The sequence below is a fragment of the Corvus hawaiiensis genome, chromosome 19 (assembly GCF_020740725.1).
Source record: "Corvus hawaiiensis isolate bCorHaw1 chromosome 19, bCorHaw1.pri.cur, whole genome shotgun sequence".
Taxonomy (NCBI): Eukaryota; Metazoa; Chordata; class Aves; order Passeriformes; family Corvidae; genus Corvus; species Corvus hawaiiensis.
Window position 1 is genome coordinate 9,462,663 of NC_063231.1, and position 9,736 is coordinate 9,472,398.

Here is a 9,736-nt window from a genome sequence, read left to right on the forward strand (position 1 = left end):
TCACCCTGGCCTGCCGGCCTGCCTGCCTGCCTGCGCTCGGCCACCGAGAGGGAGTCGGAGGATCCAGCGCAGAGCCGGGAGCGGCGGAGGGGCGGCACTGGGACACCGGGACACGGGGACAGCGGGACAACGGACACCGGGACAGCAGGGCGCGGGCGGGCAGCGCCGGGACAGCGGGGCCGGCACAGCGGGACGCGGCCGGGCGGGGTGTGCCAGGACGGCGCGGCGGCAGGCCAAAGCAATCGAGGGTAGAGCATGCGGCGGCGCCTGGTGCACCTGGATCTGAAGGGAGCCGCGCCGCGCGCGCAGTACCTGGAGCAGGTGAGGGAGGAACCCGGGGCGGGTGAGGGATGAACCTGGGGCGGGTGAGGGATGAACTTGGAGCAGGTGAGGGATGTGTCTGCGGCAGGTGTGGAATGAACCCGGGGCGGGTGAGGGATGCGTCTGGAGCAGGTGAGGGATGAACGTGGTGTAGGTGAGGGACGTGTCTGGAGCAGGTGAGGGATGAACCTGGGGCGGGTGAGGGATGATGTGTGTGGCACAAGTAAGGGATGTATTGGGCTCAGGTGAGGGATATACCTGGTGCAGGTGAGAGGGGAACAGGGTGGTGGCACTTGTCATAGCCCAGCTGCATCGCCACTGTCCCCTCCCTCCTGCAGGTGCTGCCACTGCTCCGCGCCCTGGGTGCCACCGGGCTGCTGCTGGAATATGAGGACACCTTCCCGTACACGGGGCCGCTGGAGCTGCTGCGGGCACCCCACGCCTACAGGTACCGCCGTGTACCCCACAGGTAGCTCTGCATACCCACAGGTGCCCCGGGGCCGTGCCCAGCGGGCACTGATGTGTCGCTGTCCCGCAGCCCCGCGGAGCTCCGGGCGCTGCTGAGCCGGGTGCGGGCGCAGGGCCTGGACGTGGTGCCGCTGGTGCAGAGCTTCGGGCACATGGAGGTGAGCAGGGGTGTGCTGGGCTGGGTGAGAGTGGGGGTGTGCTGAGCCAGCAGTGCCCACGGGGACAACAAGGCCGGTGGGATCCCGGGGTGCAGTAGGAAGAGCACTGCCAGCAGGGCAGGGAGTGATCCTGCCCCTCTGCTCGGATGGTGACATCTGGAGCACTGTGTGTAGTTCTGGGCAGAAACTGATGCCCGGGAAGTTTCACCTGAGCACGAGGAAAAACTTCTTTCCTGTGCAGTGACCGAGTGTTGAAAAGATTGCCCAGAGAGCGTGTGGAGTCTCCCTCACAGGGGATATTCCAGAACCATCAGGACACGGTCCTGTGCCCTGTGCTCTGGGGTGGCTCGGCTGGAACAGGGAGGTGGGGCCAGAGGAGTCACTGGAGTCCCTTCCAGCCTGAACCAGCCTGTGATTCTGTGTTGGGAAATTTCCCATCCGAGTCCCAGTGCTCTGGTTATCCAGCTCTGCCAGCTACAGGATTTGACATCAGGGTCACACTGCAGTGACCTCCCTGTTTCCTTCACCCACCCTGTGAGGTGCTTTGTGGGTCAGAGACTCCCCAGCACCGTGGAGCAGCAGCTGTGCCCCCCAGCCTGTCCCCGGGGCTCAGTCAAGTCAAACCCCAGGTTTAGCAGGACACCTGCCCTCAGAGCCTCGGTGACAGGAGGACGCTGCTGTCCCCTCACGTTGCAGCTGTCCCCGAGCTCCCCTTTCCCTTGCAGTTTGTGCTGAAGCACAGGGAGTTTGCCCATCTCCGGGAGGTGAAGGCGCTGCCCAACACCCTGAACCCGCACAAGGAGGAGTCGCTGGCACTGGTCAAAGCCATGATTGACCAGGTCATGGCCCTGCACGAGGACTTACAGTGGTTTCACATCGGATGTGATGAGGTGGGACTTCTCTTGAGCCAGCAATGTTCATTTTCTTTTGAGGAATGATAGTAAGGGCTAAGGCTTCTGCATTTCAGTGGTGCCCAGGCCACATTTGGGTGGGATTTTGGGGACGGAAAACACCACTCAAGCCAGTGTAGAAAAGTCTTTTGACAAAAGTCTTTTTACTGATTCCAGTAGCACAGGTTGCCATTTCCATAGGTACGAGTGTAATATCAAAGTATTGAAAGCAGCTTCTTAAAGCTAACTCAGCATTTGGGTTTAGGTCAAGTCAGTATTTGAAGTGAGATATCAATTAGAGCTGTTCATTAAGAATCCTGTAAGTTTGATGTGAGATGTTGGCTCATTATTCTGGCCAAGTTACTCAAAGTAAGCCCTTTTGTGGTGGGAAGTGTTGGGTTTTTTATCTTGGTAGTTTGTCTCCTTGAGAAAGGAGAAAACTCAAGTTTCTCTTGTCCATAGTTTCTTAAAACCATCCTGATGGCACACAGATCCCTGGAATTCATTGTGACCACTTACCTGTACTGATCTTAGTTTAACATTTTGTATCCTGTTCTGTTGAAACTGGTGGGAAGGTTAGCCAGGTAGCTGCAGCTTTTTTAAAGCAAAATGCTATTTATGTAGAATAAACATGTTTTAATAAAACCTGCTCTAAACCAGCAAATTTTAAAGCATTCACTCTCTGCATGGGACCAAGTATGCTGGGCCACCTTTGGACATGTCCCCAAGTCACTTCTAGACCCACATTTGGATGATCTCCTTCCCCGAGATAGGAACTCATTTTATCTACCTCAGGTCCTGATGTGTTGCAAGATTTGAAGTGAATAAATGTGGTGAGAGCTACTTCCAAGGACAGACCTTCCAAAGGCAAATAGGGCATGTAGATATTTTAATTCCTGCAGGAAAATTCCCTTAAGTGATGCATGTAATCATGGCCACAGTCTTCTGCAGACTGATAGAAATGCCTGCAGTGTCTTCAGCACTGAGAGGTGCTTTTGAATGTGTCCACTCAGTGGGTCACATCTGGGCAAAGGTTTTGAATATTGTCTAACTCACTTTCTCTAGTTCTATACAAGAAGTCAGGATTATTTGCTTGGTGTTTCAGGTCTACTGCCTTGGCGAAGGAGAGGAGTCAAAGCAGTGGCTGCAGCAGCAAGACAACACTCCAGAGAAGCTGTGCTTATCCCACATAAAAGCAGTTGCCACTTGTTTGGCCTCATCCTACCCCATGGTGACACCCATCGTGTGGGACGACATGCTCAGGGGGATGAGTGAGGAAACCCTGGCAGGTGTGTGACCAGCGATGGGGTGAGGCAGGTTTACACAGCCAGGTAAAACAGATTGGTTGGCAGCTGAATATAATGAAAACAAATCTGACAAGAGTTGAGGGGTGGTCAGTTTGACTAGAGAATAGAAGCACTCAGTCCTGGGCTGTCACACTCCTGTGTGAGTGTGGGCCAGTCTGAACACTTTAGTTTTCCATCACAAAACGCTCACCCTGCAGTGGCTGCCATCAATTCTACTTTCTTTACACATTGAAACAACAACCTGTTGACATTTGTGGTCCAAGTCTAAATCTCTGTGCTTCTCACCACCTTCTAATGTTTGTTGCTGCCCTTTGCAGCACCTGGTCCCAGTGGTGCAAACTCCCACAGAGAAGCTGCAGCCCTGTGAGCATCTTTGTGATCATGGTGCACATCATGAGGACTTTGATACTGAATTGTGGGGTAGCTCCAAGACCTTGACATCACAGGTCTTGTTTGTTGAAAAATACCAAACCACTACTAAAATTTGAGTAGTCTGAGCATAGATGGAGTTCCAGCATTTTCAGAGCTGCCTTACATGGCTGCCGCAAACAGATTTAGACAGTACCAGGAAGAGCTGTGCAGCTCATCTAGCAGTGACTGACCTATTCAAGGCTTTGATAGCAGGAAATCATCCCCAAAAATGCAGGTGGGACCCACGGAGTTCCACAAGAGCAGTACAGATCTAGCTAAGTGCACTCTACTGCCACAGGCAGTAATGGACTCAGCAAATTAAAATGTGATGGAGTTAAAATACTGAATTTCTGCACAATTTACTGCTGTTTCTGTAGGGGTCAGTTTCACATGTTTACAGCTAGCTGTGTAGTTGATTATAAAAGGCTTTAAAGCTAAATTTGTATCTTTACTTGTACTTCAAAGGCATCTTGAAAAGCTACATTCTGTGCAAACACAGCCCAGGCACTCTGTAAGTGAAAGGGTGAATGTTACATTTGAATTTAGCTAAATCTTGTGTGTAGAGCTCTGCCAGTGGTACACACAGAGATGCAAGGAGCTGAGAATGAGGTGGGCTTGGGGCGAATGGGGTCTCTGATATATTGCCACTGCTCCTCCATATTAGTGGTTTCACGATGCCTGAGGACAGTGGCCCCGGGCATGTGCCAAGTCCTGGCCAGGCTGAAAATGCTCAGGGCACTTCACTGTAAGTGACAAGCCAAAGTTCTAGTCATGTGCTGCTGCACCAGTACCCTGTACTGAGCTCTCATTTTAACTGGCTGTTTTCCATTACTTAGAAAACCTCTGTTCCTTTCAGGGTCTGGGGTCCCACAGCTGGTGCAGCTGATGATCTGGGACTACGCAGCAGACATCGACGTGGAGGGCAAAGGTTTGTACTTCTCTGCTGAGCTGTGTAGAAGTAAAATAGCCAAAGCAAAATTCTATCATTTAAACATACCTTAGTTGGACACCAAAACATTCTGGTTTTGTTAAATTGGTTTTTATTGCTTTAATAGCATAAATACAGCCCTTGTATGATTTCACATCATAGTTGCTATTACTTATTTTCTATTTATGTTTCCCCTATGAATGATTTGCATTGTATGCTGCTTAATTCTTTTCAGCAGAGCTATGGAATTACTCATAGGAGATTCAGAGGTTTTCCACAAGCATTATTACATTAACTCTCCTTGCATTAACACCAGTAGGAGCACATAACTCTGTACTGAACAGCTCTGCAAAAGAAGCTTCAAGGCTTCATACATCTATAGAATTCAAAGGGAAGCTTCTAAAGGCTCCAGTCAGGCATCTACCATGCATGCAGGTATTTTCTTTGTTGCAAGAAGAATCAGCTGTCAGATGTTGTGTATGCTTATTACATGCTCACAGCTCTTAGCATGGTTGCAATACAAGGGAGTGGAATACAGTAAGTGGCACATGAAAATAGGAGGACATCCACTCAAAAGGCTGCTCAGATGGGGTGTCAAATCCCCCCATCCTTGCTGATGCTCAAAGCTTGACAGGAAGAGGCTCAGCAGCCTGTTGGATCTGGAGCTGTGATCCTCTTCACTGCAGTCAGGGCTGAAACTGGAGAAAGCTCATCCTGTGCGTGTGCCTTTGTGTCTCACTGCAGTGCAGCTCATAGAGAAGTACCGCAGGTGTGGCTTCTCCAAGGTGTGGTCTGCAAGTGCCTTTAAGGGAGCCACGGGAGTGAATCAGTCTCTAACACTGATTGGGCACCACCTCAGGAACCAGCTGGGGTGGCTGCAGGTGGCGAGCAGGAGCCCTGCTGATGTCCTGGAAGGTATCGCGCTGACCGGCTGGCAGAGGTGAGCAACAGCCTCTTGTGTGGTTCCAAGGGTCACAGATAAGCAAACTTCCACCCAAAAGCTCCCTAGGAGGTACAGGGAAGCTGGGGATTTAGAAGGGAACTTTGCAACCCTGCAGTCCTTCCTGTCAGTAACTGCTGGGCCTCACCCCTGGACTATGAAGGGTGGATTTCAGAGTTCCAATCAGCTCTACAGCACTAACCAGCAGGAGGAATGGCTCTGGGGACACCACCACCAGCAGATTGGGTTTGAAGGCTTGAATGGATTTTGTGCCACCTTGAACTGCTCATAGACACTGTAGTTCATGTATGGTGTGTCTATCTGAATGTCTGATGGGAACTCAAATACAGTGAAATTGCATAAGAGACAAGAACTTGTTCATGTAATGAAGGAGTAAAACATTTTTATGCAAGTCAGGAGGTCTAAGGGAATACCAGAGAGTTGAATTCCACTTTCTTATCCTAATTTGCCTTGAGAATTTGGTTTGTATCTGTTCTTACTAGTAAAACAGGAATACTTCACATTGCAGAGAAAAGTGATCCCTTCTCTGAAACAGAAACTGATGTTTCTAAGGCTCTTTGAATTTTAGTGATTGAAATATTAAAATTTCCCATTGTTTAGTATGTTCTAACAGTAAAATGTGCAATTAAGGGATGTTTTCTTCTGTAGGTACGATCACTTCTCTGTTTTGTGTGAGCTTCTCCCCGTGGCAATTCCATCACTGGCTGTGTGTCTGCAGGCACTAGAGAATGGTACAATGACAACTTTCTTCTCTCTCAGCTAATGCTTAGCACAGGAGTGAAGTGACCTTGCCCTAAGGTTGGCACAGGCTTGTTATATTTTGAGGTGATTTGCTGAATTGATCACAGCCTGAATTATGAACAATAAATTACAATTTGCACTATGGGAGCAGAGAAGCCTCTTGGCCTAAGTATTTAAAAATAGCCATTGTATACTCATCATTTCTTGTGATCTAACACACAAATGGTCAAAAACTTCATGCTTATATTAAAAAATAAATTTAAGATGCAGAATTGCTTTTCAAACTGATTTGAAACAATAGTGATGTATAAATGAGACCACTGCAGCTCCTGCTCCCACCCACAAGTGTTTTTTCCTTCTTTTATTTCCATTTTACCTTTTAAAAAATTTTTCACCAAACGGGAACTACTAAGCCAATGCAGAACACTCCAGAAAACCCTTCTTGTATGAACATTTTGGTTTCTTAGGCTCTTTACTCATTTCCACTGTCTTCTACCAGGTGGCTATTCTGAAAAGGTTAAAGAAAATGTGGAAAAGCTCCTGGGAATGTCTAACCTGGAAATTGATACTTTCATGAGGTAAAATTCCAGCTGCAGAACTCAGGTGTTTCTCCTTGTGTGGTAAGTTCAGAAACTAACAGATCCTCTTTGGACAGCACAAGTCTGGGGACCTTTCCTGGGAGCAATATCCTCACACTTGTGACACAAGTTAGTTTCTACCTCAAGTCATCAGTGGATGAACTTCTCGAAAGGAACAGGTAATGGGGGTTATGTTGATTCTCTGCCTGGCTGCAGGAGTGTTGGAGCTGTATCATCTCAAAGTGGGGCACAACTCCAGAAAAGTGATTTAAATATCAAGCTCTGCATTTCAGGTGTCATTAACACCTCAGCAGAACATAATATTTAGATGAAAATGTAAAATATTTCAGCAAAATTCTAAATACTGTATGCTGCTTTGTTTGAAGCATCTAGTTCTTTCCTTAATTACATTTTACTGCTATTTAAAGTGAAAATTTTGAGTGGCGCAGTTACAAAAAAAAAAGGAGCTTGTAATAAAACTTATATTGCAGCAGATGATCAGGTGATCATCTTTCACAAGCTAATTCCAAAGATATACAGACTTAAATAAACTTACTCCTTAAGCATCATCTCTGTGCAGGAGTTCAGCTAAAGCCTTCCCCGCGTCCCTGTCGGTGACAAACACAGACATTGCTGCTGTTTCATCACTGCTCCCACTAACATCCATTTCCAGGTATGTCACAGGCTGGTTCAGCCCCTACCACAGGAAAAGGAAGATTATTCATCCTATCATAATGCACCACTTCCAGCCAGATGCAGTCAGGTAACACCACTTGTTTTGCATTACAGGGTAAATAAAAGTCTGACGTATTTTGGGCACTCAGGTACAGAGAGTTGTGAGTCCTTACCTCTTTCTATAATTATCTCAGAAGCATCAGTGGGAATCAGACAAAGTATCCATAATATGTTTTTATACAACATATTTGGGTTGGAACTAGATGATTTTCAAAGTTCTCTTCCAACCCAAACTATTCTATGATTCTAATTTTATCTTTGCCTGTCTTCTTTGAGAACAAGTACGAAATTGGTCTCCAAAAGCCTCTCCCGTGTTACTCCTGCAGTCCTGCTGCACCTTAAGCAGAGGTTGGCCTTGGTGTAGGAGCTCACCCTGGGCCAGATTCCAGGCAGGGCTTGGAATAAAGCCAGGCCCTTCCCCTTGTTCCCTGTCACCATGGGCTTTTCAGAACTTCTCCTAGACATTATGCCAATTCATGCTAAAAGGTTAATTTATAATTTTTTTTGCTGTGGTAAGGTGAATATCCAACTGCATCTACTCTTTCTGATAAAACCCAGAATTAAATTCCTAACGAGTCTCACAGTGGGTTTCAGTTACATTTAAAAGGTGTATAGTGTTTTTTTGAGCTTACATTTTGGTACTTCAAAAGTCTTTGCATGAGGAAAGTGCCAAAATTAATGGAACTTAAACAGAAACAGCATCAACCTTTTGCCATCTGAACAAAATCAAGTCCTTTGGGCTCTTGTACCAGATGCTTCTTTTCCTGTAAAGTGGTTTTAAGGACAGTACTCCCTTCCAAAGGCCTGGCAGCCAACCCTCCCTTGAGGCAGATCTCACCTGCAAATGTCATTGTTTCTTCTCATTTCTGCTCAGTCTTCTCTCCAAGTGGAATGCTGTGGTGCAAGACCTCCAAGCAGCCATGGAGCAAGTTTTCCACAAGTGTACTATAGAGGAATGGATGGAGGAGAATGTCCACCCCAGCCTACAGAAGCTGCAGCAAGTGGTGGATGATTTAGACGAAGCAATAAAAGCACAAAATTAGGGGCATTTCAATTAGTCTGACTCATTCCCTGGGAAAACATGGCTAGTGAAAATCAGCAACTAGTCCTTGAGCTGGAATTTGTCATCTTGAGAGTTGAAGCATCAACTGTGGTTAAGCAAAAGTGACCTGAAGGCATGAAGGAATTTATTAGCATTATACACTTCAGCTCAATTTTCCTGCCATAACACATGCTGAGCTTTAATTCACCTGCCTGTAAGTCAGGTTTGCTCCCCTTGCATAACTGCAGGAGTGAGTCACAGCTCACTCTCTTACAAGGCAGGAGAAAAACCCAGTTTCTTCCAAATTCAGGATTTGTAGCAATAGACTCTTACATAACAATGACCTGGCAAAGTTCTACCCTAATATTTAGGATACTTTAAAAATGTTAGGGTCATGTTCTGTACCATAACTCCTTCATCTGTCAGCTGTGTTCTGAGTTGTGTCCTACCATTCCATCATGGGCAAGAGGGAGCTCCTGAGGCAGTGGCACCTGGGCTTGGAGGGAAAACTGCCTCAACACATTGGGCTGTATCACCTAAGCTCAGTGTAGTCTCATTCCCCCAGAAAAGCACCATCCCACTCACTGAGGCATCTGTTCAGCTGTGTAAAACCTGAAACTGCAACCTGCACTTCCAGGTTTCTCCCTATCTGAGCCATGACTAAAGTTACTAAATATGAGGAAGCAGTGCTGGTTTATTCTGCTTTAATGTCAAACTGTTCATAATGTACAGCAATGTATTTTGGGGACTTTACTGGAGAATTGAGATAATCACCAAAATGGGAATAATTCAGAAGTATTGTATTTAAGTATGTTACTTCACCATGAATATTCCAAATATTTAAATTTTTTTGCTTCACTTATTCCTTTCTTTAAATTTTTTTGGAAGCACCGGTATTGAAATTTTCTTGGAACAAATCCTGAGATACAGGAAGTAAAACTACAGCCTAAGACAAGCTTCAGCTTACTCAATGAGAGCCTCAGTTACTAGGTCCACATGCAGATTTTTATCTAAAAAGAATCAATTGCTGTGTATCCTTGTCACATAGATTAAACTAAACAAGATCTTTATTTTACTTGAATAAAACCTTTGATACTCAAAATGTTTGTGGAAATGTGCTTCTTTTTCGTGTGTGTGGCATGTTGGTTCGGTTTAAAGGAGGGAAGATGGAAATATTCACCAGTGGAGAGTTGGAT

At 46.5% G+C, this 9,736-nt stretch overlaps 1 protein-coding gene across 1 annotated transcript; it reads left to right on the forward strand.

Annotated features, from left to right (window-relative positions):
* Positions 1 to 5: 5 nt before the first annotated feature.
* Positions 6 to 9,642, forward strand: HEXD (hexosaminidase D). Its single transcript, XM_048323396.1, has 12 exons — positions 6 to 321; positions 660 to 769; positions 860 to 947; positions 1,673 to 1,837; positions 2,943 to 3,126; positions 4,412 to 4,483; positions 5,228 to 5,423; positions 6,093 to 6,175; positions 6,685 to 6,763; positions 6,841 to 6,942; positions 7,437 to 7,526; positions 8,373 to 9,642. Exons 1-12 carry the CDS (start codon positions 256 to 258, stop codon positions 8,539 to 8,541), a joined length of 1,404 nt encoding a protein of 467 aa, XP_048179353.1. The 5' UTR covers positions 6 to 255; the 3' UTR covers positions 8,542 to 9,642.
* Positions 9,643 to 9,736: the final 94 nt, after the last annotated feature.